Genomic DNA, 26,704 nt, shown 5'->3' with positions numbered 1-26,704 from the left:
TAGTAGCCAGTGCCCCCCATAGTAGCCAGTGCCCCCCATAGTAGCCAGTGCCCCCCATAGTAGCCAGTGCCCCCCATAGTAGCCAGTGCCCCCCATAGTAGCCAGTGCGCCCCATAGTAGCCAGTGCCCCCTATAGTAGCCAATCCCCCCATATAGTGCCCCCCATAGTAGCCAGTACCCCCATAGTAGCCAGTACCCCCATAGTAGCCAGTGCCCCCCATAGTAGCCAGTGCCCCCCAAAACAACAAACCAGTTACTCACCCTTCCGCCGGCCCCAGCAGCTGATGTCTCCCGGCAGCGCGCACTCCCGTCATCCTCCGGCACAGGCAGCGGGGTACAGAGAGACTGCCTGTGCCGGAAGTGACCTGCTGCATGACACATCCAGGACACAGGCAGCGTCTCTGTACCCCGCTGCCTGTGCCCGGAGGATGACGGGAGTGCGCGCTGCCGGGAGACATCAGCTGCTGGGGCCGGCAGACGGGTGAGTTCCTGGACCGCCCGCCCCTTCTATCGCCGCTCAGCTGAGTCAATCAGAAGCCCAGGAAATTGCTGCTCATTGCACTTTCCTGGGCTTCTGATCGGCTCAGCTGAGCAGCGATAGAAGGGGCGGGCTGGGCAGGCGGAGGGGGCAATACAGGGGGCAATAGAGGGGGCGGGCGGGACGGCTTCCTTGCGGTGCTCAGCCCTGCTTGGGAGCCGTCTTCACTTTATAGGACGCACTTAGTTTTATAAGTGCGTCTTATAAAGCGAAAAATACAGGTCACAGAAGGCAGGGGCCCCCTAGGATGCAGGGGCCCCCGGGCAGCCGCCTGCCCAATGGGTAAGACGGCCCTGCTGCAGGGGATGCTCTGTGTGGGGGATAGGGGGGCTGCAGGGGATGCTCTGTGTGGGGGATAGGGGGGCTGCAGGGGATGCTGTGTGTGGGGGATAGGGGGGCTGCAGGGGATGCTGTGTGTGGGGATAGGGGGGCTGCAGGGGATGCTGTGTGTGGGGGATGGGGGGACTGCAGGGGATGCTGTGTGGGGGATGGGGGGCTGCAGGGGATGCTGTGTGTGGGGTGATGGGGGGCTGCAGGGGATGCTGTGTGTGGGGGATAGGGGGATGCAGGGGATTCTGTGTGTGGGGGAGAGTGGGGCTGCAGAGGATGCTGTATAGGAGATAGGGGGGCTGCAGGGGATGCTCTGTGTGGGGGATAGGGGGGCTGCAGGGGATGCTCTGTGTGGGGGATAGGGGGGCTGCAGGGGATGCTCTGTGTGGGGGATAGGGGGCTGCAGGGGATGCTGTGTGGGGGGATGGGGGGCTGCAGGCGATGCTGTGTGGGGGGATGGGGGGCTGCAGGGGATGCTCTGTGTGGGGGATAGGGGGGCTGCAGGGGATGCTGTGTGTGGGGGATAGGGGGCTGCAGGGGATGCTGTGTGTGGGGGATAGGGGGCTGCAGGGGATGCTGTGTGGGGGGATGGGGGGCTGCAGGCGATGCTGTGTGGGGGGATGGGGGGCTGCAGGGGATGCTGTGTGGGGGGATAGGGGGGGATGCTGTGTGTGGGGGATAGTGGGGCTGCAGAGGATGCTGTGTGGGGGGATAGGTGGCTGCAGGGGATGCTGTGTGGGGGGATGGGTGGCTGAAGGGGATACTGTGTGTGGGGGATAGGGGGGATGCAGGGGATGCTGTGTGTGGGGGATAGGGGGCTGCAGGGGATGCTGTGTGGGGGGATGGGGGGCTGCAGGGGATGCTGTGGGGGGGATAGGGGAAGCTGCAGGGGATGCTGTGTGTGTGGGATAGGGGGGCTGCAGGGGATTCTGTGGGGGGGATAGGGGGCTGCAGGGGATGCTGTGTGGGGGGATGGGGGGCTGCAGGCGATGCTGTGTGGGGGGATGGGGGGTTGCAGGGGATGCTCTGTGTGGGGGATAGGGGGGCTGCAGGGGATGCTGTGTGTGGGGGATAGGGGGCTGCAGGGGATGCTGTGTGTGGGGGATAGGGGGCTGCAGGGGATGCTGTGTGGGGGGATGGGGGGCTGCAGGCGATGCTGTGTGGGGGGATGGGGGGCTGCAGGGGATGCTGTGTGGGGGGATAGGGGGGATGCTGTGTGTGGGGGATAGTGGGGCTGCAGAGGATGCTGTGTGGGGGGGATAGGTGGCTGCAGGGGATGCTGTGTGGGGGGATGGGGGGCTGCAGGCGATGCTGTGTGGGGGGATGGGGGGCTGCAGGGGATGCTGTGTGGGGGGATAGGGGGGATGCTGTGTGTGGGGGATAGTGGGGCTGCAGGGGATGCTGTGTGGGGGGATAGGTGGCTGCAGGGGATGCTGTGTGGGGGGATGGGTGGCTGAAGGGGATACTGTGTGTGGGGGATAGGGGGGATGCAGGGGATGCTGTGTGTGGGGGATGGGGGGCTGCAGGGGATGCTGTGGGGGGGATAGGGGAAGCTGCAGGGGATGCTGTGTGTGTGGGATAGGGGGGCTGCAGGGGATTCTGTGGGGGGGATAGGGGGGCTGCAGGGGATGCTGTGTGTGGAGGATAGGGGGGCTGCAGGGGATTCTGTGGGGGGGATGGGGGGGCTGCAGGGGATGCTGTGTGTGGGGGATAGGGGCGCTGCAGGGGATGCTGTGTGTGGGGGATAAGGGGGCTGCAGTGGATGCTGTGTGTGTGGGATAGGGGAAGCTGCAGGGGATGCTGTGTGTGGGGCATAGGGGGGCTGCAGGGGATGCTGTGTGTGGGGCATAGGGGGGCTGCAGGGGATGCTGTGGGGAGGATAGGGGGGCTGCAGGGAATGCTCTGTGTGGGGGATAGGGGGGCTGCAGGGCAGGGCCGTCTTAACAGCATTATGGGCCCCTGGGCAGAGGTGCGAATTGCCCCCCCCCCCCAACCGTCGCCATCAAATCCCCCACATCTTTGCATATAGTGCCCCCCATAGTAGCCAATCGCTCCCATATAGTGCCCCCCATAGTAGACAATCCCCCCATATAGTTACCCCATAGTAGCCAATCCCCCCATAGTAGCCAGTGCCCCCCATAGTAGCCAGTGCCCCCCATAGTAGCCAGTGCTCCCCATAGTAGCCAGTGCTCCCCATAGTAGCCAGTGCTCCCCATAGTAGCCAGTGCTCCCCATAGTAGCCAGTGCTCCCCATAGTAGCCAGTGCTCCCCATAGTAGCCAGTGGCCCCCATAGTAGCCAGTGCCCCATAGTAGCCAGTCCCTCCCCATAGTAGCCAATCCCCCCATATAGTGCCCCCCATAGTAGCCAGTGCTCCCCATAGTAGCCAGTGCCCCCCATAGTAGCCAGTGCCCCCCATAGTAGCCAGTGGCCCCCATAGTAGCCAGTGCCCCCATAGTAGCCAGTGCCCCCATAGTAGCCAATCCCCCCATATAATGCCCCCCATAGTAGCCAATCCCCCCATATAGTGCCCCCCATAGTAGCCAGTGCCCCCATAGTAGCCAGTGCCCCCATATAATGCCCCCCATAGTAGCCAATCCCCCCATATAGTGCCCCCCAAAGTAGCCAGTGCCCCCCATAGTAGCCAGTGCCCCCCATAGTAGCCAGTGCCCCCCATAGTAGCCAGTGCCCCCCATAGTAGCCAGTGCCCCCCATAGTAGCCAGTGCCCCCCATAGTAGCCAGTGCCCCCTATAGTAGCCAATCCCCCCATATAGTGCCCCCCATAGTAGCTAGTACCACCATAGTAGCCAGTACCCCCATAGTAGCCAGTGCCCCCCATAGTAGCCAGTGCCCCCCATAGTAGCCAGTGCCCCCCATAGTAGCCAGTGCCCCCCCATAGTAGCCAGTGCCCCCCATAGTAGCCAGTGCCCCCCATAGTAGCCAGTGCCCCACATAGTAGCCAATCCCCCCATATAGTGCCCCCCATAGTAGCTAGTACCACCATAGTAGCCATTACCCCCATAGTAGCCAGTGCCCCCCATAGTAGCCAGTGCCCCCCATAGTAGCCAGTGCCCCCCATAGTAGCCAGTGCCCCCCATAGTAGCCAGTGCCCCCCATAGTAGCCAGTGCCCCCCATAGTAGCCAGTGCGCCCCATAGTAGCCAGTGCGCCCCATAGTAGCCAGTGCCCCCCATAGTAGCCAGTGCCCCCTATAGTAGCCAATCCCCCCATATAGTGCCCCCCATAGTAGCCAGTACCCCCATAGTAGCCAGTACCCCCATAGTAGCCAGTGCCCCCCATAGTAGCCAGTGCCCCCCAAAACAACAAACCAGTTACTCACCCTTCCGCCGGCCCCAGCAGCTGATGTCTCCCGGCAGCGCGCACTCCCGTCATCCTCCGGCACAGGCAGCGGGGTACAGAGAGACTGCCTGTGCCGGAAGTGACCTGCTGCATGACACATCCAGGACACAGGCAGCGTCTCTGTACCCCGCTGCCTGTGCCCAGAGGATGACGGGAGTGCGCGCTGCCGGGAGACATCAGCTGCTGGGGCCGGCGGAAGGGTGAGTTCCTGGACCGCCCGCCCCTTCTATCGCCGCTCAGCTGAGTCAATCAGAAGCCCAGGAAAGTGCTGCTCATTGCACTTTCCTGGGCTTCTGATCGGCTCAGCTGAGCAGCGATAGAAGGGGCGGGCTGGGCAGGCGGAGGGGGCAATACAGGGGGCAATAGAGGGGGCGGGCGGGACGGCTTCCTTGCGGTGCTCAGCCCTGCTTGGGAGCCGTCTTCACTTTATAGGACGCACTTAGTTTTATAAGTGCGTCTTATAAAGCGAAAAATACAGGTCACAGAAGGCAGGGGCCCCCTAGGATGCAGGGGCCCCCGGGCAGCCGCCTGCCCAATGGGTAAGACGGCCCTGCTGCAGGGGATGCTCTGTGTGGGGGATAGGGGGGCTGCAGGGGATGCTGTGTGTGGGGGATAGGGGGGCTGCAGGGGATGCTGTGTGTGGGGGATAGGGGGGCTGCAGGGGATGCTGTGTGTGGGGATAGGGGGGCTGCAGGGGATGCTGTGTGTGGGGGATGGGGGGACTGCAGGGGATGCTGTGTGGGGGATGGGGGGCTGCAGGGGATGCTGTGTGTGGGGTGATGGGGGGCTGCAGGGGATGCTGTGTGTGGGGGATAGGGGGATGCAGGGGATTCTGTGTGTGGGGGAGAGTGGGGCTGCAGAGGATGCTGTATAGGAGATAGGGGGGCTGCAGGGGATGCTGTGTGTGGGGGATAGGGGGGCTGCAGGGGATGCTCTGTGTGGGGGATAGGGGGGCTGCAGGGGATGCTCTGTGTGGGGGATAGGGGGCTGCAGGGGATGCTGTGTGGGGGGATGGGGGGCTGCAGGCGATGCTGTGTGGGGGGATGGGGGGCTGCAGGGGATGCTGTGTGTGGGGGATAGGGGGGCTGCAGGGGATGCTGTGTGTGGGGGATAGGGGGCTGCAGGGGATGCTGTGTGTGGGGGATAGGGGGCTGCAGGGGATGCTGTGTGGGGGGATGGGGGGCTGCAGGGGATGCTGTGTGGGGGGATGGGGGGCTGCAGGGGATGCTGTGTGGGGGGATAGGGGGGGATGCTGTGTGTGGGGGATAGTGGGGCTGCAGAGGATGCTGTGTGGGGGGATAGGTGGCTGCAGGGGATGCTGTGTGGGGGGATGGGTGGCTGAAGGGGATACTGTGTGTGGGGGATAGGGGGGATGCAGGGGATGCTGTGTGTGGGGGATAGGGGGCTGCAGGGGATGCTGTGTGTGGGGGATAGGGGGCTGCAGGGGATGCTGTGTGGGGGGATGGGGGGCTGCAGGGGATGCTGTGGGGGGGATAGGGGAAGCTGCAGGGGATGCTGTGTGTGTGGGATAGGGGGGCTGCAGGGGATTCTGTGGGGGGGATAGGGGGCTGCAGGGGATGCTGTGTGGGGGGATGGGGGGCTGCAGGCGATGCTGTGTGGGGGGATGGGGGGCTGCAGGGGATGCTCTGTGTGGGGGATAGGGGGGCTGCAGGGGATGCTGTGTGTGGGGGATAGGGGGCTGCAGGGGATGCTGTGTGGGGGGATGGGGGGCTGCAGGCGATGCTGTGTGGGGGGATGGGGGGCTGCAGGGGATGCTGTGTGGGGGGATAGGGGGGATGCTGTGTGTGGGGGATAGTGGGGCTGCAGAGGATGCTGTGTGGGGGGATAGGTGGCTGCAGGGGATGCTGTGTGGGGGGATGGGGGGCTGCAGGCGATGCTGTGTGGGGGGATGGGGGGCTGCAGGGGATGCTGTGTGGGGGGATAGGGGGGATGCTGTGTGTGGGGGATAGTGGGGCTGCAGGGGATGCTGTGTGGGGGGATAGGTGGCTGCAGGGGATGCTGTGTGGGGGGATGGGTGGCTGAAGGGGATACTGTGTGTGGGGGATAGGGGGGATGCAGGGGATGCTGTGTGTGGGGGATGGGGGGCTGCAGGGGATGCTGTGGGGGGGATAGGGGAAGCTGCAGGGGATGCTGTGTGTGTGGGATAGGGGGGCTGCAGGGGATTCTGTGTGGGGGGATGGGGGGCTGCAGGGGATGCTGTGTGTGGAGGATAGGGGGGCTGCAGGGGATTCTGTGGGGGGGATGGGGGGGCTGCAGGGGATGCTGTGTGTGGGGGATAGGGGCGCTGCAGGGGATGCTGTGTGTGGGGGATAAGGGGGCTGCAGTGGATGCTGTGTGTGTGGGATAGGGAGGCTGCAGGGGATGCTGTGTGTGGGGGATAGGGGGGATGCAGAGGATGCTGTGTGGGGAGGATAGGGGGCTGCAGAGGATGCTGTGTGGGGGGGATAGGGGGGCTGCAGGGGATGCTGTGTGTGTGGGATAGGGGGGCTGCAGGGGATGCTGTGTGTGGAGGATAGGGGGCTGCAGAGGATGCTGTGTGGGGGGGATAGGGGCGCTGCAGGGGATGCTGTGTGTGGGGGATAGGGGGGCTGCAGGGGATGCTGTGTGTGTGGAGGATAGGGGGGCTGCAGGGGATGCTGTGTGTGTGGGATAGGGGGGCTGCAGGGGATGCTGTGTGTCTGGGATAGGGGGGCTGCAGGGGATGCTGTGTGTCTGGGATAGGGGGGCTGCAGGGGATGCTGTGTGTCTGGGATAGGGGGGCTGCAGGGGATGCTGTGTGTGTGGGATAGGGGGGCTGCAGGGGATGCTGTGTGTGGGGGGGATAGGGGGGCTGCAGGGAATGCTGTATAGGTCTCCCCTGTACAGTTGTTACCTGGCTCCCTGCAGACCACCATCTTCTCTGTCTTCCAGCTCCTCTATCCAGGAGTAGCAGCTGGGGGGGAGAGAGAGCCGGAGGGAGAAAGAGCAGCATTTAGCTTTTAACCCCTTAAGGACCGTGCTAACTTTTGTTTTTGTGTTTTCGGTTTTTCCTCCTTGTGTATATAAGGCCATACATAGCACTTGCATTTTTACACCTACAGACCCACATGAGCCCTTATTTTTTGCGTCACTAATTGTACTTCGCAATTACAGGCTGAATTTTTCCATAAAATATGCTGCAAAACCAGAAAAAAATTATATGCACAGTGAAATTGAAAAAAAAACGCAATTATTTTTCTTTGGGGGGCTTCATTTTTACGCCGTGTGTCCTATGGAAAAACTTAGTTGTTATATATGTTCCTCAAGTCATTACGATAACAACGATATATAACATGTATAACTTTTATATTATCTGATGGCCTGTAAAAAATTCACACCATTGTTAACAAATATACGTTCCTTAAAATCGCTCCATTCCCCGGCTTATAGCGCTTTTATTCTTTGGTCTATGGGGCTGTGCGAGGTGTCAGTTTTTGCGCCATGATGTGTTCTTTCTATCGGTACCTTGACTGCGCATATGCAACTTTTTGATCGCTTTTTATTACAATTTTTCTGGATTTGATGCGACCAAAAAGGCGCAATTTTGCACTTTGGGATTTTTTTGCGCTGACGCCGTTTACCGTGCGAGATCAGGAATGTGATTAATTAATAGTTTGGGCGATTACGCACGCTGCGATACCAAACATGTTTATTTATTTATTTTTATTTGTAAAATGGGAAAAGGGGGGTGATTCAGACTTTTATTAGTGGAGGGGATTTTTTATTAATAAAAGCACTTTTTTAACTTTCACTTACAGTAATATGAAGCCCCCTGGGGGACTTGTATATACACAGCACTGATCCCCCTGGGGGACTTGTATATACACAGAACTGATCTCCCTGGGGAACTTCTATATACACAGTACTGATCCCCCTGGGGGACTTCTATATACACAGCACTGATCCCCCTGGGGGACTTCTATATACACAGCACTGATCCCCCTGGGGGACTTCTATATACACAGCACTGATCCCCCTGGGGGACTTCTATATACACAGCACTGATCCCCCTGGGGGACTTGTATATACACAGAACTGATCTCCCTGGGGAACTTCTATATACACAGTACTGATCCCCCTGGGGGACTTCTATATACACAGAACTGATCCCCCTGGGGAACTTCTATATACACAGTACTGATCCCCCTGGGGGACTTCTATATACACAGCACTGAGCTCCCTGGGGGACTTCTATATACACAGCACTGATCCCCCTGGGGGACTTCTATATACACAGCACTGATCTCCCTGGGGGACTTCTATATACACAGCACTGATCCCCCTGGTGGACTTCTATATACACAGCACTGATCTCCCTGGGGGACTTCTATATACACAGCACTGATCCCCCTGGGGGACTTCTATATACACAGCACTGATCTCCCATTGAGATCAATCCTGTGTATATAATAGAGCAATGATCCATCAGATCGGTGCTCTATTATAATGGTCTGCTGCAGACCATCTGAATAGATTGCCGAGCCGGGATCAGCGTCATTCCGACGCTGAGCCCTGGCCGGCTCATTAGAACGGATCTCCCCTCCGCGATCGCATCGTGGGGGGGAGATCCCCCACTGGACACCAGGGAGAGGGGGCACAGCTGCTATTCAAATGCAGCCGGCTAATACACGCGGTCCCTGGCTGCACTTAGCAACCGGGGACCGCGCGCTGCAGAGAGGGCTCACGCCGGGAGCCCTCTCTGTTTACTCTTAACGGCCGTCGTTAAGAGGTTAAAGGACAACTCCCACGACAAAAAATTTTTGGCTGGCCCCCTTCCCCCACTTAACGACCCTCCCCCTGCTCTCCCCCTGCCCCTCCCGGGTGCTATCTGGTGACGACGACGTCAGAGCCGGGAGCCGGTCCGGGTCTTCTTCCTCCTCGGCGTCTTCATGGAAAGTGAATGGGAGTGAAAAGGCTGCTGGTGCACATGCCCTGATTGGCTGAGCTTGCTGGAAGCCATGTGATGCGCTCCAACCAATGAAAAGGCTGCCGATGCGCAAGCGCACTGGCAGCCTTTTCCATCCCCAGGACCCGGAAGTGAGAGACATCGCTGGACGACGGACGCAGGTGACAGTGAGGCGGACGGCGGGCGAATCGAGTGGCGATCGTCACCGGAGGGATGGTGAGTATGGTGTCTGTGTTGTTGTTTTTTTTGGAGGGGGGGGGGTCCCACGGGAATTGTCCTTTAACTATAAGCCCTAGTTATGCCACCAGACATCACTGAGACAAAGAACAGGTATACCGTAGTTCCTAACCACCCTGGATCAGTACCCCGCTACCTCAAACCAGTGCTGCAGAATGCAGAGTGCAATGCAGCCGAGCTCAGGGATGTATTATGTGTCACACTCCTCCATCATCATTTATGACACTCTCGCCTACACATGCTCAGCTGTATGGCCCCCAAGTGGTTAAGCCTGTTCACTTGCTGTGCTGGGGGCAAGGAAGGGGTTAAGTCACCTGATCCCGTCCTTGCTGGGCCAGGCACAGCGCATCCAGTACAGCAGTTGTGAAACTGGCTTTTTGCAAACTGTGCAGGAGGCATACACGTTATACCTCCTGCTCGGCCTACATAGTTCCTTTACCTAACAGGTGACGGCCGTCTGCTGCACCAATCAGTAAGGAGAACAGTGAGGGGAGAGTCAGCACAGCCTGCAGACTGACTCAAAAGTGGATTATAGCTCCCAAGGAAGGGCACTACTTTTACTAAGAAGTTAGAACCCCCTGACCCCTCCCGCACAGCTGCCGAGGGTGTCTTCCCTGTGAAATATGTGGTGCATATAAAAAAATTAAGATTTGTGGGGGTGTTGGCGTTGCACTCCACAAGTAGCCTGAAGTGTCCCACTATGTGATTACTTTTATCTTCTTACACCTTGGTAAATGTCTCTAGTGTCACAGGATAGGACAGGAGGCCGCTGTTCCTTACTTCACCCACTAGATGTCACCCTCACACAGCACAGCTGCAGATAACACTTAGGCCTTATTCCCACGTTCCGTAATTTACGGATCCATATTTCCGTATCCGAGTTAGTGCACATTGATGTCTATTGGGCTATTCACACGATCAGTAGCAGAAATGGATGAAAATCAATCTAGACCTGTGTGTAACACTCCATAGACTATAAGGGGGTTAGTGTAGGCCTGTGTGTAACACTCCATAGACTATAAGTAAGGGGCTTAGTGTAGGCCTGTGTGTAACACTCCATAGACTATAAGGGGGTTAGTGTAGGCCTGTGTGTAACACTTTATAGACTATAAGTAAGGGGGTTAGTGTAGGCCTGTGTGTAACACTTTATAGACTATAAGTAAGGGGGTTAGTGTAGGCCTGTGTGTAACACTTTATAGACTATAAGTAAGGGGGTTAGTGTAGGCCTGTGTGTAACACTTTATAGACTATAAGTAAGGGGGTTAGTGTAGGCCTGTGTGTAACACTCCATAGACTATAAGTAAGGGGGTTAGTGTAGGCCTGTGTGTAACACTCCATAGACTATAAGTAAGGAGGTTAGTGTAGGCCTGTGTGTAACACTTTATAGACTATAAGTAAGGGGGTTAGTGCATACCTCCCAACTTTTGCAAAGAGCAAAGAGGGACATGTGCGCCTCGGTCCCCATAGCCACGCCCCCATAGCAACCCTCCATAGCCACGCCCCCATAGCAACCCTCCATAGCCACTCCCCTACAGTCACCACATGCTGCTGACTGAATAGTGCCCTATACAGTATCCAATCCCCCATTATAGTGCCCCACATAGTATCCAATCCCCCATTATAGTGCCCCACATAGTATCCAATCCCCCATATAGTGCCCCACATAGTATCCAATCCCCCATATAGTGCCCAACATAGTAGCCAATCCCCCCATATAGTGCCCACATAGTAGCCAATCCCCATATAGTGCCCCACATAGTAGCCAATCCCCCATATAGTGCCCCACATAGTAGCCAATCCCCCATATAGTGCCCCACATAGTAGCCAATCCCCTCATATATGCCCCACATAGTAGCCAATGCCCCCATATAGTGCCCCACATAGTAGCCAATCCCCCATATAGTGCCCCACATAGTAGCCAATCCCCCATATAGTGCCCCACATAGTAGCCAATGCCCCATATAGTGCCCCACATAGTAGCCAATCCCCCATATAGTGCCCCACATAGTAGCCAATCCCCTCATATATGCCCCACATAGTAGCCAATGCCCCCATATAGTGCCCCACATAGTAGCCAATGCCCCCATATAGTGCCCCACATAGTAGCCAATGCCCCCATATAGTGCCATACATAGTATCCAATCCCCCATATAGTGCCTTACATAGTAGCCAATCCCCATATAGTGCCCCACATAGTAGCCAATGCCCCCATATAGTGCCCCACATAGTAGCCAATCCCCCATATATGCCCCACATAGTAGCCAATCCCCCCATATAGTGTCCCACATAGTAGCCAATCCCCCCATATAGTGCCACACATAGTATCCAATCCCCCATATATGCCCCACATAGTAGCCAATCCCCCATATATTAGCCAATCCCCATATAGTGCCCCACATAGTAGCCAATCCTCCATATATGCCCCACATAGTAGCTAATCCCCCCATATAGTGCCCCACATAGTAGCCAATGCCCCCATATAGTGCCCCACATAGTAGCCAATGCCCCCATATATGCCCCACATAGTAGCCAATCCCCCATATATGCCCCACATAGTAGCCAATCCCCCATATATGCCCCACATAGTAGCCAATCCCCCATATATGCCCCACATAGTAGCCAATCCCCCATATAGTGCCCCACAGAGTAGCAAATACCCCCCATTAGTGTGGCCCCAGCGGAAAAAACAATAAACCAGTAACTCACCTGTCCGCCGGCCCCAGCAGCTCCTCTCCCGGCAGAGCGCGCACTCCCGTCATCCTCCGGGGCGGGCAGCGGGGTACAGAGACACTGACTGTACCGGAAGTAATTCAGGATGGAGGCTGCAGGTCACTTCCGGTACAGTCAGTGTCTGTATATCCCGCTGCCCGCCCCGGAGGATGACGGGAGTGCGCGCTCTGCCGGGAGAGGAGCTGCTGGGGCCGGCGGACAGGTGAGTAACTGATTTATTGTTTTTTCCGCTGGGGCCACATATAATGCGGGACACTGGGGGCCGTTCCGGGACCGTGGGACAGCACCCTGAAAACGGGACTGTCCCGCGAAATCCGGGACGGTTGGGAGGTATGGGTTAGTGTAGGCCTGTGTGTAACACTCCATAGACTATAAGTAAGGAGGTTAGTGTAGGCCTGTGTGTAACACTCCATAGACTATAAGGGGGTTAGTGTAGGCCTGTGTGTAACACTCCATAGACTATAAGTAAGGGGGTTAGTGTAGGCCTGTGTGTAACACTCCATAGACTATAAGTAAGGGGGTTAGTGTAGGCCTGTGTGTAACACTCCATAGACTATAAGTAAGGGGGTTAGTGTAGGCCTGTGTGTAACACTCCATAGACTATAAGGGGGTTAGTGTAGGCCTGTGTGTAACACTCCATAGACTATAAGTAAGGAGGTTAGTGTAGGCCTGTGTGTAACACTTTATAGACTATAAGTAAGGTGGTTAGTGTAGGCCTGTGTGTAACACTCCATAGACTATAAGGGGGTTAGTGTAGGCCTGTGTGTAACTCCATAGACTATAAGGGGGTTAGTGTAGGCCTGTGTGTAACACTCCATAGACTATAAGTAAGGAGGTTAGTGTAGGCCTGTGTGTAACACTCCATAGACTATAAGTAAGGAGGTTAGTGTAGGCCTGTGTGTAACACTCCATAGACTATAAGTAAGGGGGTTAGTGTAGGCCTGTGTGTAACACTCCATAGACTATAAGGGGGTTAGTGTAGGCCTGTGTGTAACACTCCATAGACTATAAGTAAGGGGGTTAGTGTAGGCCTGTGTGTAACACTCCATAGACTATAAGTAAGGGGGTTAGTGTAGACCTGTGTGTAACACTCCATAGACTATAAGTAAGGGGGTTAGTGTAGGCCTGTGTGTAACACTCCATAGACTATAAGTAAGGGGGTTAGTGTAGGCCTGTGTGTAACACTCCATAGACTATAAGTAAGGGGGTTAGCGTAGGCCTGTGTGTAACACTCCATAGACTATAAGTAAGGGGGTTAGTGTAGGTCTGTGTGTAACACTCCATAGACTATAAGGGGGTTAGTGTAGGCCTGTGTGTAACACTCCATAGACTATAAGTAAGGGGGTTAGTGTAGGTCTGTGTGTAACACTCCATAGACTATAAGTAAGGGGGTTAGTGTAGGTCTGTGTGTAACACTTTATAGACTATAAGTAAGGGGGTTAGTGTAGGCCTGTGTGTAACACTCCATAGACTATACGTAATGGGGTTAGTGTAGGCCTGTGTGTAACACTCCATAGACTATAAGTAAGGGGGTTAGTGTAGGCCTGTGTGTAACACTCCATAGACTATAAGTAAGGGGGTTAGCGTAGGCCTGTGTGTAACACTCCATAGACTATAAGTAAGGGGGTTAGTGTAGGCCTGTGTGTAACACTCCATAGACTATAAGTAAGGGGGTTAGCGTAGGCCTGTGTGTAACACTCCATAGACTATAAGTAAGGGGGTTAGTGTAGGTCTGTGTGTAACACACTGTGTAACACACTTGCTCACTGTGCTTGCTGACAAGTGGTTGAAAATAAGTGGAGTTTAAAAAAGGAGTTGCTGGTGACTCAGTGGGTTTGGAGTGACTGATATATTGTTGTTTTTGTGCAGTTGTGTGGTGTGCATTGCTGCAGCGCATAGATAGCTAGTGCCATAGTTGCTTAGTTAAACAGGTCCAAACAGTTTTTTTTCCCTCTGGTCTGCTCTGCACCTGGGGGGGGGGGGGGGGGGGGGTTAATTGATCTCAGGTGCTTAAATCAAGGCTCAGCACTCACTGTGCTTGCTGACAAGTGGTTGAAAATAAGTGGAGTTTAAAAAGGAGTTTCAAGTTGTGGTAAGTGCTAAATCTCTTTCTTTTTCACTGTTTTTGTTGCACTGAGGATGATGGCCGGTGAGATGGAAGGATTCATTCAGTGCGCAGTCTGCCGCATGTACGCACAGCTGGAGCAGGTGTTCCAGGGTGAGTACCGCTGTGACAGATGCGAGCATGTCGCCCATCTAGAAGCTCGAGTTAGAGATCTGGAGAAGCAGATTGCAACACTGAGGGAACTTGGCCACCTTGAGAGGGAACTTCGGCTCACTGAGCAGGTTAGTGGGTTAGAGATGGAGGGTGGTGATATAGATCAGGAGGCCCAGTAAGTAGCTGGGTTATTGTAGTTAAGAGGGACCAGTAAGGGATCCAAGAAAAGGAAGGCCACTTCTCCTACTATATGCCCAAGCAAAAGTGCCAAGTTAGGTGATGATGCAAGGGCATCCGTGTCAGAAATGGCAGCTCTAGTGGAACCTGTTCTCCCTAACAGCCGGGGGAACAGTCCAACTAGTAGTGGGGGATGGTATTGTAGGTAGGACAGCTAGTAATGGGAGGGATGGTATTGTAGGTAGGACAGCTAGTAATGGGAGGGATGGTATTGTAGGTAGGACAGCTAGTAGTGAGGGGATGGTATTGTAGGTAGGACAGCTAGTAGTGGGGGGATGGTATTGTAGGTAGGACAGCTAGTAGTGGGGGGATGGTATTGTAGGTAGGACAGCTAGTAGTGGGTGGGATGGTATAGTAGGTAGGACAGCTAGTAGTGGGGGATGGTAATGTAGGTAGGCCTAGACAGTTAGTGGTTGTAGAGGATTCTATAATCAGGAAGACGGATAAAATAATTTGTCGCCAAGACCGCCTCAACCGAATGGTTTTCTGTCTCCCTGGTGCCAGGGTTCGGCATGTGGTGGAAAGGGTGGATAAATTACTTGGGGGGGCTGGGGATGACCCAGCTGTCGTGGTCCATGTGGGAACCAATGACAGGATACAAGGTAGGTGGAGGTCTATTAAAAATAATTTTACAGAACTAGGTGCTAAGTTGAAGGGAAGGACCTCCAAGGTGGTATTCTCTGGAATACTGCCTGTGCCATGCGCATCGCAGGAAAGACAGCGGGAGCTGCGGGAGGTAAATGCATGGCTCAAGTCATGGTGTAGAGGAGAAGGGTTTGGGTTTTTAGAGCACTGGGCTGACTTTTCATTGGGGTACAATCTGTTTTCCGCAGATAATTTGCACCTTAATGGAAGGGGGTCCGCTGTGCTGGGGGAGAGAATCCTAGAAGGGGTGGAGGGGATTATAAACTAGGGATGTGGAGGGAGGACAATGTAGTATGTAATGTAGTGGCAGATAGGTTAGAGAGGGGACAGAACAATGAGGAGGGAGGAGAAGGGTCCTGTGGGGGGAGGATAAAAACAGTGCATAGGGAGATCCATATGTTGCGGATGAACAGTGAGGATGATTGTAGCCACAGCACAGTAATAAATCCCATTTCTTATAATGAAGGGGTTAAACTCGATGGTAATATAAAGTGTATGGTTACTAATGCCAGAAGTCTAGCCAGCAAGATGGGGGAGCTAGAGGCCTTGGTTCTGGAGGAGTCTATTGATGTGGTTGGTGTGACTGAGACATGGCTGGACTCCTCACATGACTGGGCTGTCAATATTCAGGGATTTGCGTTGTTCAGAAGGGAGGAGGAGTATGTCTGTACGGTATAAGGACAGGGTGGGCAGGGGGAGGAGGAGGATGTCTGTATGGTATAAGGACAGGGTGGGCAGAAGCGGAGGAGGAGTATGTCTGTATGGTATAAGGACAGGGTGGGCAGGAGGAGGAGTATGTCTGTATGGTATAAGGACAGGGAGGGCAGGGGGAGGAGGAGGATGTCTGTATAGTATAAGGACAGGGTGGGCAGGAGGAGGAGGAGTATGTCTGTATGGTATAAGGAGAGGGTGGGCAGGGGGAGGAGGAGTATGTCTGTATGGTATAAGGACAGGGTGGGCAGAAGGGGAGGAGGAGTATGTCTGTATGGTATAAGGACAGGGTGGGCAGGGGGAGGAGGAGTATGTCTGTATGGTATAAGGACAGGGTGGGCAGGAGGAGGAGTATGTCTGTATGGTATAAGGACAGGGTGGGCAGAAGGGGAGGAGGAGTATGTCTGTATGGTATAAGGACAGGGTGGGCAGGAGGAGGAGGAGTAGGTCTGTATGGTATAAGGACAGGGTGGGCAGGAGGAGGAGGAGTATGTCTGTATGGTATAAGGACAGGGTGGGCAGGGGGAGGAGGAGTATGTCTGTATGGTATAAGGACAGGGTGGGCAGGGGGAGGAGGAGGATGTCTGTATAGTATAAGGACAGGGTGGGCAGGAGGAGGAGGAGTATGTCTGTATAGTATAAGGACAGGGTGGGCAGGAGGAGGAGGAGGATGTCTGTATAGTATAAGGACAGGGTGGGCAGGAGGAGGAGGAGTATGTCTGTATGGTATAAGGAGAGGGTGGGCAGGGGGAGGAGGAGTATGTCTGTATGGTATAAGGACAGGGCGGGCAGGAGGAGGAGGAGGAGTATGTATGTCAGAAATTATATTAAAGTGAGTGTAACAGATGCAATAGTGGGAGAGGACTGTGATGATGTGGAAGCATTGTGGGTAGAACTACAGAAGGAGGTAAAGAGTGAAAAAATTATTCTTGGTGTAATCTATAGACCCCCCAACATTACTGAGGAGGTAGATGGCCAGTTGAACAGACAAATAGAGCGGGCTGCCCGGGAGGGGACAGTAGTGTTAATGGGGACCTCAACTACCCAGATATAGATTGGGGTCACGGTTCAGCTAAATCCACAAAGGGGGGGAATTTCTTACCCTCCTGCAGGATAATTTTCTGGGCCAGTTTGTGGAGGAGCCAACTAGAAGTGACGGCTGCCGGATCTGGTTATTTCTAACAACGCTGAGCTGGTTGGGGATGTCACTGTCCATGAACACCTGGGGAATAGTGACCACAATATAGTGACTTTTAGCTTAAAGTGTAGAAAAGAAAAGCATGTTGGTAGGGCAAAAACTCTTAATTTTAAAAGGGCCAATTTTCCTGGGTTAAGGGCAGAACTTCAGGGCACAGACTGGGAGCGGCTGCTGTCACATACGGATACAGCTAATAAATGGGAAATCTTCAAATCCACATTAAATAACTGTACTGCCAAATATATTCCTATGGGTAACAAATATAAACGGTAAAAATCCAATCCCACATGGCGACAACCGAGGTTAGAAGGGCTATAAAGGAGAAAAAAGGGGCATTCAAAAAATATAAATCAGAGGGGTCAGCTGTAGCATTTAAACATTACAAAGAAGTCAACAAAACCTGTAAAAATGTAATAAAAGCAGCAAAAATTCACAATGAAAGGCAGGTAGCCATAGAAAGCAAAAGAAACCCCAAAAATTCTTCAAATATATTAATGCAAAAAAACCAAGGACAGAGCATGTAGGACCCCTAAATAATGGCGACGGGGAATTAATAACTGGGGATCAGGAGAAAGCTGAGTTACTTAATGGGTTCTTCAGCTCTGTATATACAAAAGAGGATGGAGCTGTGGTGGGTGGGGCCAGTACTGAGGTGGGTGGGGCCAGTGCAGCTAACACATGTAATGTACTGAACTGGTTTACTATAGATATGGTCCAAGATAAATTAAACAAACTCAATGTAACCAAAGCTCCAGGGCCTGATGGATTGCACCCCAGAGTTCTTAGGGAACTCAGTTCTGTAATTTCACTACCCTTGTATGAAATATTCCTTGATTCTTTGCTTACTGGTATTGTGCCGAGGGACTGGCGTAAGGCAAATGTAATGCCGATCTTCAAAAAGGGCTCTCGAACTTCCCCAGGTAACTATAGACCCGTAAGCTTAACGTCCATTGTGGGGAAACTATTTGAGGGGCTTATAAGGGACTACATCCAGGAATATGTAGTGGCTAATAGTATTATAAGTGATAACCAGCATGGTTTTACTAAGGACAGAAGCTGTCAAACCAACCTAATATGTTTCTATGAAGATGTGAGTAGAAGCCTGGATGGGGGGGGCGGCTGTGGATATCGTGTACCTGGATTTTGCAAAAGCGTTTGACACAGTTCCTCATGGACGTCTGATGGGTAAGTTAAAGTCTATCGGTTTGGAAAATTTGATGTGTAACTGGATTGAAAACTGGCTTAATAATCGTACCCAGAGAGTGGTGGTCAATGATTCCTACTCCGAATGGTCCCCGGTAAGTAATAAGTGGTGTACCCCAAGGGTCAGTACTGGGCCCTCTTCTGTTTAACTTGTTTATTAATGATATTGAGAATGGAATTAACAGCAATGTTTCTATCTTTGCAGATGACACCAAGCTTTGTAGTACAGTACAGTCTATGGAGGATGTGCAGATGTTACAGGATGACTTAGACACACTGAGTGTTTGGGCGTCCACTTGGCAAATGAGGTTCAATGTGGATAAATGTAAAGTTATGCACCTGGGTACTAATAACCCGCATGCATCATATGTCCTGGGGGGAGTAATAACCTGCAGCATCATATGTCCTGGGGGGAGTTACTCTGGGAGAGTCGCTGATAGAGAAGGATCTGGGTGTACTTGTAGATAATAGACTACAGAACAGCACACAATGTCAGTCAGCTGCTTCTAAGGCCAGCAGGATATTGTCATGCATTAAAACAGGCATGGACTCTCGGGACAGGGATATAATATTACCGCTTTATAAAGCTTTGGTGCGGCCTCATCTGGAGTATGCCGTCCAGTTTTGGAACCCGATTCATAAAAAGGACGTTCTAGAGCTGGAGAGGGTACAAAGACGGGCAACTAAACTAATAAGGGGAATGGAACATTAGTTTATGGAACATAGTTATGAGGAGAGATTAGGGGAGTTACATTTGTTTAGTCTGGAGAAGAGACGTTTAAGGGGAGATATGATTAACTTATTTAAATATATAAATGGCCCCTACAAGAAATATGGGGAAAAGATGTTCCAGGTAAAACCCCCTCAAAGGACAAGAGGGCACTGACTCCGCCTGGAGAGACAAGGGGGCGTTGCCTCCACCCGGAGAGACAAGGGGGCGCTGCCTCCACCTGGAGAGACAAGGGGGCACTGCCTCCACCCGGAGAGACAAGGGGGCGCTGCCTCCACCCGGAGAGACAAGAGGGCACTGCCTCCACCCGGAGAGACAAGGGGGCGCTGCCTCCACCCGGAGAGACAAGGGGGCGCTGCCTCCACCCGGAGAGACAAGGGGGCGCTGCCTCCACCCGGAGAGACAAGGGGGCGCTGCCTCCACCCGGAGAGACAAGGGGGCGCTGCCTCCACCCGGAGAGACAAGGGGGCGCTGCCTCCACCCGGAGAGACAAGGGGGCGCTGCCTCCACCCGGAGAGACAAGGGGGTGCTGCCTCCACCCGGAGAGACAAGGGGGCGCTGCCTCCACCCGGAGAGACAAGGGGGCGCTGCCTCCACCTGGAGAGACAAGGGGGCGCTGCCTCCACCCAGAGAGACAAGGGGGCACTGCCTCCACCCGGAGAGACAAGGGGGCGCTGCCTCCACCTGGAGAGACAAGGGGGCGCTGCCTCCACCTGGAGAGACAAGGGGGCGCTGCCTCCACCTGGAGAGACAAGGGGGCGCTGCCTCCACCCGGAGAGACAAGGGGGGCTGCCTCCGCCCGGAGAGACAAGGGGGCGCTGCCTCCACCCAGAGAGACAAGGGGGCGCTGCCTCTGCCTGGAGAAAAAAAGGTTCAATCTCCGGAGGCGACAAGCCTTCTTTACCATGAGAACTGTGAATCTGTGGAACAGTCACCACAGGATCTGGTCACAGCAACAACAGTAGAGGCTTCAAAACAGGAGAGACAAGTTCTTAGACCAAAATAATATAAATGCATATGTATAGAACCTATCACCCCTCCCCCTTCCCTGTATGTATAGAACCTATCACCCCTCCCCCTTCCCTGTATGTATAGAAGCTATCACCCCTCCCCCTCCCCTGTATGTATAGAACCTATCACCCCTCCCCCTTCCCTGTATGTATAGAGCCTATCACCCCTCCCCCTTCCCTGTATCCATCCCCTCCTTGGTTGAACTTGATGGACATGTGTCTTTTTTCAACCGTATTAACTATGACTATGAATACTATGTAACTATGTAACTATAAGGGGGTTAGTGTAGGCCTGTGTGTAACACTCCATAGACTATAAGTAAGGGGGTTAGTGTAGGCCTGTGTGTAACACTCCATAGACTATACGTAATGGGGTTAGTGTAGGCCTGTGTGTAACACTCCATAGACTATAAGGGGGTTAGTGTAGGTCTGTGTGTAACACTCCATAGACTATAAGGGGGTTAGTGTAGGCCTGTGTGTAACACTCCATAGACTATAAGTAAGGGGGTTAGTGTAGGTCTGTGTGTAACACTCCATAGACTATAAGTAAGGGGGTTAGTGTAGGCCTGTGTGTAACACTCCATAGACTATAAGTAAGGGGTTAGTGTAGGCCTGTGTGTAACACTCCATAGACTATAAGGGGGTTAGTGTAGTCCTGTGTGTAACACTCCATAGACTATAAGGAGGTTAGTGTAGGCCTGTGTGTAACACTCCATAGACTATAAGTAAGGAGGTTAGTGTAGGCCTGTGTGTAACACTCCATAGACTATAAGTAAGGTGGTTAGTGTAGGCCTGTGTGTAACACTCCATAGACTATAAGGGGGTTAGTGTAGGTCTGTGTGTAACACTCCATAGACTATAAGGGGGTTAGTGTAGGCCTGTGTGTAACACTCCATAGACTATAAGTAAGGGGGTTAGTGTAGGTCTGTGTGTAACACTCCATAGACTATAAGTAAGGGGGTTAGTGTAGGCCTGTGTGTAACACTTTATAGACTATAAGTAAGGGGGTTAGTGTAGGCCTGTGTGTAACACTCCATAGACTATAAGGGGGTTAGTGTAGTCCTGTGTGTAACACTCCATAGACTATAAGGAGGTTAGTGTAGGCCTGTGTGTAACACTCCATAGACTATAAGTAAGGAGGTTAGTGTAGGCCTGTGTGTAACACTCCATAGACTATAAGTAAGGGGGTTAGTGTAGGCCTGTGTGTAACACTCCATAGACTATAAGTAAGGGGGTTAGTGTAGGCCTGTGTGTAACACTCCATAGACTATAAGGGGGTTAGTGTAGGCCTGTGTGTAACACTCCATAGACTATAAGTAAGGGGGTTAGTGTAGGCCTGTGTGTAACACTCCATAGACTATAAGTAAGGTGGTTAGTGTAGGCCTGTGTGTAACACTCCATAGACTATAAGTAAGGGGGTTAGTGTAGGTCTGTGTGTAACACTCCATAGACTATAAGGGGGTTAGTGTAGGCCTGTGTGTAACTCCATAGACTATAAGTAAGGGGGTTAGTGTAGGCCTGTGTGTAACACTCCATAGACTATAAGTAAGGGGGTTAGTGTAGGCCTGTGTGTAACACTCCATAGACTATAAGTAAGGGGGTTAGTGTAGGCCTGTGTGTAACACTCCATAGACTATAAGTAAGGGGGTTAGTGTAGGCCTGTGTGTAACACTCCATAGACTATAAGTAAGGGGGTTAGTGTAGGTCTGTGTGTAACACTCCATAGACTATAAGGGGGTTAGTGTAGGCCTGTGTGTAACACTCCATAGACTATAAGGGGGTTAGTGTAGGCCTGTGTGTAACACTCCATAGACTATAAGGGGGTTAGTGTAGGTCTGTGTGTAACACTTTATAGACTATAAGTGGGTTAGTGTAGGCCTGTGTGTAACACTCCATAGACTATAAGTAAGGGGGTTAGTGTAGGCCTGTGTGTAACACTCCATAGACTATAAGGGGGTTAGTGTAGGCCTGTGTGTAACACTCCATAGACTATAAGTAAGGGGGTTAGTGTAGGCCTGTGTGTAACACTCCATAGACTATAAGTAAGGGGGTTAGTGTAGGCCTGTGTGTAACACTCCATAGACTATAAGGGGGTTAGTGTAGGCCTGTGTGTAACACTCCATAGACTATAAGTAAGGGGGTTAGTGTAGACCTGTGTGTAACACTCCATAGACTATAAGTAAGGGGGTTAGTGTAGGCCTGTGTGTAACACTCCATAGACTATAAGTAAGGGGGTTAGTGTAGGCCTGTGTGTAACACTCCATAGACTATAAGGGGGTTAGTGTAGGCCTGTGTGTAACACTCCATAGACTATAAGTAAGGGGGTTAGTGTAGGCCTGTGTGTAACACTCCATAGACTATAAGTAAGGGGGTTATTGTAGGCCTGTGTGTAACACTCCATAGACTATAAGGGGGTTAGTGTAGGCCTGTGTGTAACACTCCATAGACTATAAGTAAGGGGGTTAGTGTAGGCCTGTGTGTAACACTCCATAGACTATAAGTAAGGGGGTTAGTGTAGGCCTGTGTGTAACACTCCATAGACTATAAGTAAGGGGGTTAGTGTAGGCCTGTGTGTAACACTCCATAGACTATAAGTAAGGGGGTTGGAGACATTGCAGTTCTTTTCCTTCTGCTTTCGCTGAGTCCTTACAGGGAGATGTCAAGGGTCGCTTATACAGGTGACACATGGATGCCAAGTACTAGTGGAGGTGCCGCGCCACTTACTCATAACAGCAAGATGGATTCTCTACTGTGAGTACTGGTTGTCTCTCTTTCTAAAGTCTGTTAAGTCATCGCAACCAATCTAAATGTTGATAATGGCAAATGGTCTTTACTGCACATACAAACAAGGGTAATTGTGGGAAGTGTGTGCTCTGCTGAACGGCAACAGCAGGGTCACAATTCAGAAAGGAAGGGATCCGATCCATGAAGAGAACACTACAGAGATGTAAAATACCCAGGCATGTGGGCTCCGGCATCCACGGAAGGAAAGTGGCTGAGAAAGTGGCGGCCCAGAGCACTGGACGCCGCTGAAACATTAATAGCCAGTGATAAGTCCTATCTCAATGTGACCCACAGTTCCCGATAAGTAGCATTAGCCAAGAACATGTATCATGGCCTCTGCTACAGAGATGGAAAGCCATATGAACATCAGCTATCCTATAGATCAATACTCTTTCTATATAAGAGGTAAAATATAAGACCTGCTTTATAAAGCTATACAGCTCACAGAAGCTTCCCCCACTGCGTCACAAGGGAGGAGAACCATGTTCCATCTATAGCGGCTTCCTTCCCTGAGTGCTGACTCTGACTCCGAAGACTCCCAGGATAGCACCACATAACAAAATCGTACGGTCCTTTTGCACAGCCCAATATAGGGCAGTGCAAGAATGCAGACGAGCTCCGATCAGCACTTGTTTGCAGTGTATTTAAAGGGGTTCTCCAGCGCTACAAAAACATGGCCACTTTCTCCCTACTGTTGTCTCCAGATTGGGTGGGGTTTTGAAACTCAGTTCCATTGAAGTAAATGGAGCTTAATTGCAAACTGCACCTGAACTGGAGACAACAATAGGGGGAAAAGTGGCCATGTTTTTGTAGCGCTGGATAACCCCTTTAAAGGGAATCTGGACCTGAGGTGCTGACTGTGTAGTCCCCTTGTGTGCATGGTCTCCGTCTTCAAAGCCTCAGTGCAGTAGATGTTTTACACTCTTTACAAACACAAGTGTCAATGAGGAGTAGTGGCTTGGCGTTTGTTCCGCACCTTGGCATGCCTCACCACTACTTCCTCTCCGGCTTTTCTGCCTATTTACCCAGTGGCCTGTCTCCAGGTCCAGTCAAAGTGCTGACAGATTCCCTTTAAAGGTCATGATCACAATCCACATGAGCGATCACCATATTGTTTGTGCAGTTATTTAAATGCATTGGTGTCAACCACACATCTTCTCTTTACATAGAAAGATGTGCGGCCAATAGCCATAGATTTTGAAGCCAGCACAAAAGACATGATCAGCTGAGGACAGGGAGTGTTCCTGCTCCTCGGTACAAGGGTATACAAAAAAAATAACAAGGAAACAGGAATAGATTTTTTTGAGCTACTATAAGATTCTGGAATAACTACAACTACTTAGACAGTGTATGTAGGAAGAAGTATGGAATAAACAGTAAGTAACACAACAGATATATGGAAATTATATGTATTTAATAACTTAATCACAATTATAACGTTGGGCTGATAAACGCAGAATAAAAAACTCGGACAATCGTCTCTCGGATCCTCTTAGTCCTCACCCCATAAATAACTGGGTTCAACATTGGCGGAACCAAGAGGTAAATATTGGCAATACTGATATGGATCTGTGGCTGAATGTTGTGGCCAAACCGATGGGTGGCGAATGTGAATGTAGCCGTAGAGTAGAAAATCAAGATGACTATGATGTGAGATGTGCAGGTGCTGAGGGCCTTCAGACCGGCCTGCTTGGTGGGAAGGTTGAGGACGGCATAAAGGATTAAGGTGTAGGATATGATTATCCATAGTAGGTCGAAAACCCCCATAAAAGCAGCTATGATTAAGCTGTAGAACTGTACGGATGAGTCTTCGCATGCCAACTTTATGACAGCCATGAATTCGCAGTACGTGTGAGGGATAATATTGGTTTCACAGAAAATCAGGCTTCTTATAATTAATGGATGAGGTAAGAAAAACACCAGAGCTCGAAACACCACAGAAATCCCAATGACAAGAACGGTTCTCCTGCTTAGAATGGCCGAATGTCTCAGGGGGTTACATATGGCCACATAGCGGTCAAATGCCATAGCCAAGAAGAAACCTGACTCTATGGCAGTAAAGGAATGGATGAAGAACATCTGAGTTAGACAAGCCTCAAATCTGATCTCCCGTAGATTAAACCAGAAGATGCCCAACATCTTAGGAAGGGTGGAAGATGACAGAACAACATCAGTCATGGACAACATAGAAAGAAAGAAGAACATGGGCTCATGAAGACGCTTCTCATATCTGATGATCAGTAGGATGATGATATTCCCGAAGAAGGCAATGATGTACATACAGCAGAAGGGGATGGAGATCCAACACTCAACATCTTCTAGACCTGGGATCCCGAGTAAGATGAAGACAAAAGGATGTGAATAATTCATCAGAAGCATGGTGGACACGGACAGGCATAGTCCTTAAAGTACAGAACATGGAGAAGTCACCACATGGTGTTATACTGCACAATGAATCTCAGCTTCAGCCACCACTAATAATCTATATGTACATCTTATCTGCATCTCTACAGGCTAGGAAGTACAATATCAATACCAGCCATGTTGAGGATCATTTTACTGAGCGCTTACTGTGAAGAAGATACTGAGGAGCATGACATATAGGACTCATCTAAATGACACCAGCCTTGATGAGAGACTTCACATACAGATTGTACAATATACAAAGGCACATACTGGTCATAGGACATGGGTCATGGTGGAGAACACAAGGAAGAGAACATTGACCAAGCTGTGGTCACAAAAACAGGAGCCTTAACTGGTAGAGAACATCCTGGACTCTCTGATGAGTCCATCTGCCTTGGACAGAGATGAAGCAACAGAGGGTGCAGAGGTCACAGTATTTGGTCCTTGGTTTGCAAGAGGGCCCAAGCAGGTATCTGCCACATACAAGGCTACAGGTATAATGGAGGAGACAAGGTAAGTCGGGGTCTTGTTACAGATCTTGTACTAGGGCCTCACATAGTCTCCATACCCATAAAGGTTGATTTGGTAACATTAGAGCAGGCTGTACATTTCAATCAAACTGACAGCTATCTCTCCCGTACATGTACATGGGGGATGGGATTGGAGTGGTGGGAACATGTACCAGATATTACAGGTCATTAGTGATGTCTCATAGTATGTGGTAGAACATGTACCAGATATTACAGGCCATTAGTGATGTCCCATAGTATGTGGTAGAACATGTACCAGATATTACAGGTCATTAATGATGTCCCATAGTATGTGGTAGAACATGTACCAGATATTACAGGCCATTAGTGATGTCCCATAGTATGTGGTAGAACATGTACCAGATATTACAGGTCATTAGTGATGTCCCATAGTATGTGGTAGAACATGTACCAGATATTACAGGTCATTAGTGATGTCCCATAGTATGTGGTAGAAGATACCAGATATTACAGGTCATTAGTGATGTCCCATAGTGTGTGGTAGAAGATACCAGATATTACAGGTCATTAGTGATGTCCCATAGTATGTGGTAGAAGATAACAGATATTACAGGTCATTAGTGATGTCCCATAGTATGTGGTAGAAGATACCAGATATTACAGGTCATTAGTGATGTCCCATAGTATGTGGTAGAAGATACCAGATATTACAGGTCATTAGTGATGTCCCATAGTATGTGGTAGAACATGTACTAGATATTACAGGTCATTAGTGATGTCCCATAGTATGTGGTAGAACATGTACCAGATATTACAGGTCATTAGTGATGTCCCATAGTATGTGGTAGAAGATACCAGATATTACAGGTCATTAGTGATGTCCCATAGTATGTGGTAGAACATGTACCAGATATTACAGGTCATTAGAGATG

The 26,704-nt window shown here is 51.7% G+C and overlaps 1 protein-coding gene across 1 annotated transcript in view; it reads right to left on the bottom strand.

Moving 5' to 3' along the window:
• The window catches only part of LOC138793321 (olfactory receptor 52E2-like), a 32,251-nt gene extending 6,997 nt beyond the window's left edge, over positions 1 to 25,254 (bottom strand). Inside the window, exons 1-2 of the mRNA XM_069971845.1 lie at positions 24,349 to 25,254; positions 15,424 to 15,438 (exon numbers count right to left, since the gene is read on the bottom strand). Coding sequence (XP_069827946.1) covers positions 15,424 to 15,438; positions 24,349 to 25,254 — 921 coding nt within the window. The remainder of the gene's footprint in view (positions 1 to 15,423; positions 15,439 to 24,348) is intronic.
• Positions 25,255 to 26,704: the final 1,450 nt, after the last annotated feature.

The sequence above is a fragment of the Dendropsophus ebraccatus genome, chromosome 5 (genome assembly GCF_027789765.1).
Source record: "Dendropsophus ebraccatus isolate aDenEbr1 chromosome 5, aDenEbr1.pat, whole genome shotgun sequence".
Classification (NCBI taxonomy): Eukaryota; Metazoa; Chordata; class Amphibia; order Anura; family Hylidae; genus Dendropsophus; species Dendropsophus ebraccatus.
The sequence above is the reverse complement of the archived record's forward strand: the minus strand, read 5'-3'. Positions and strand labels throughout refer to the sequence as shown.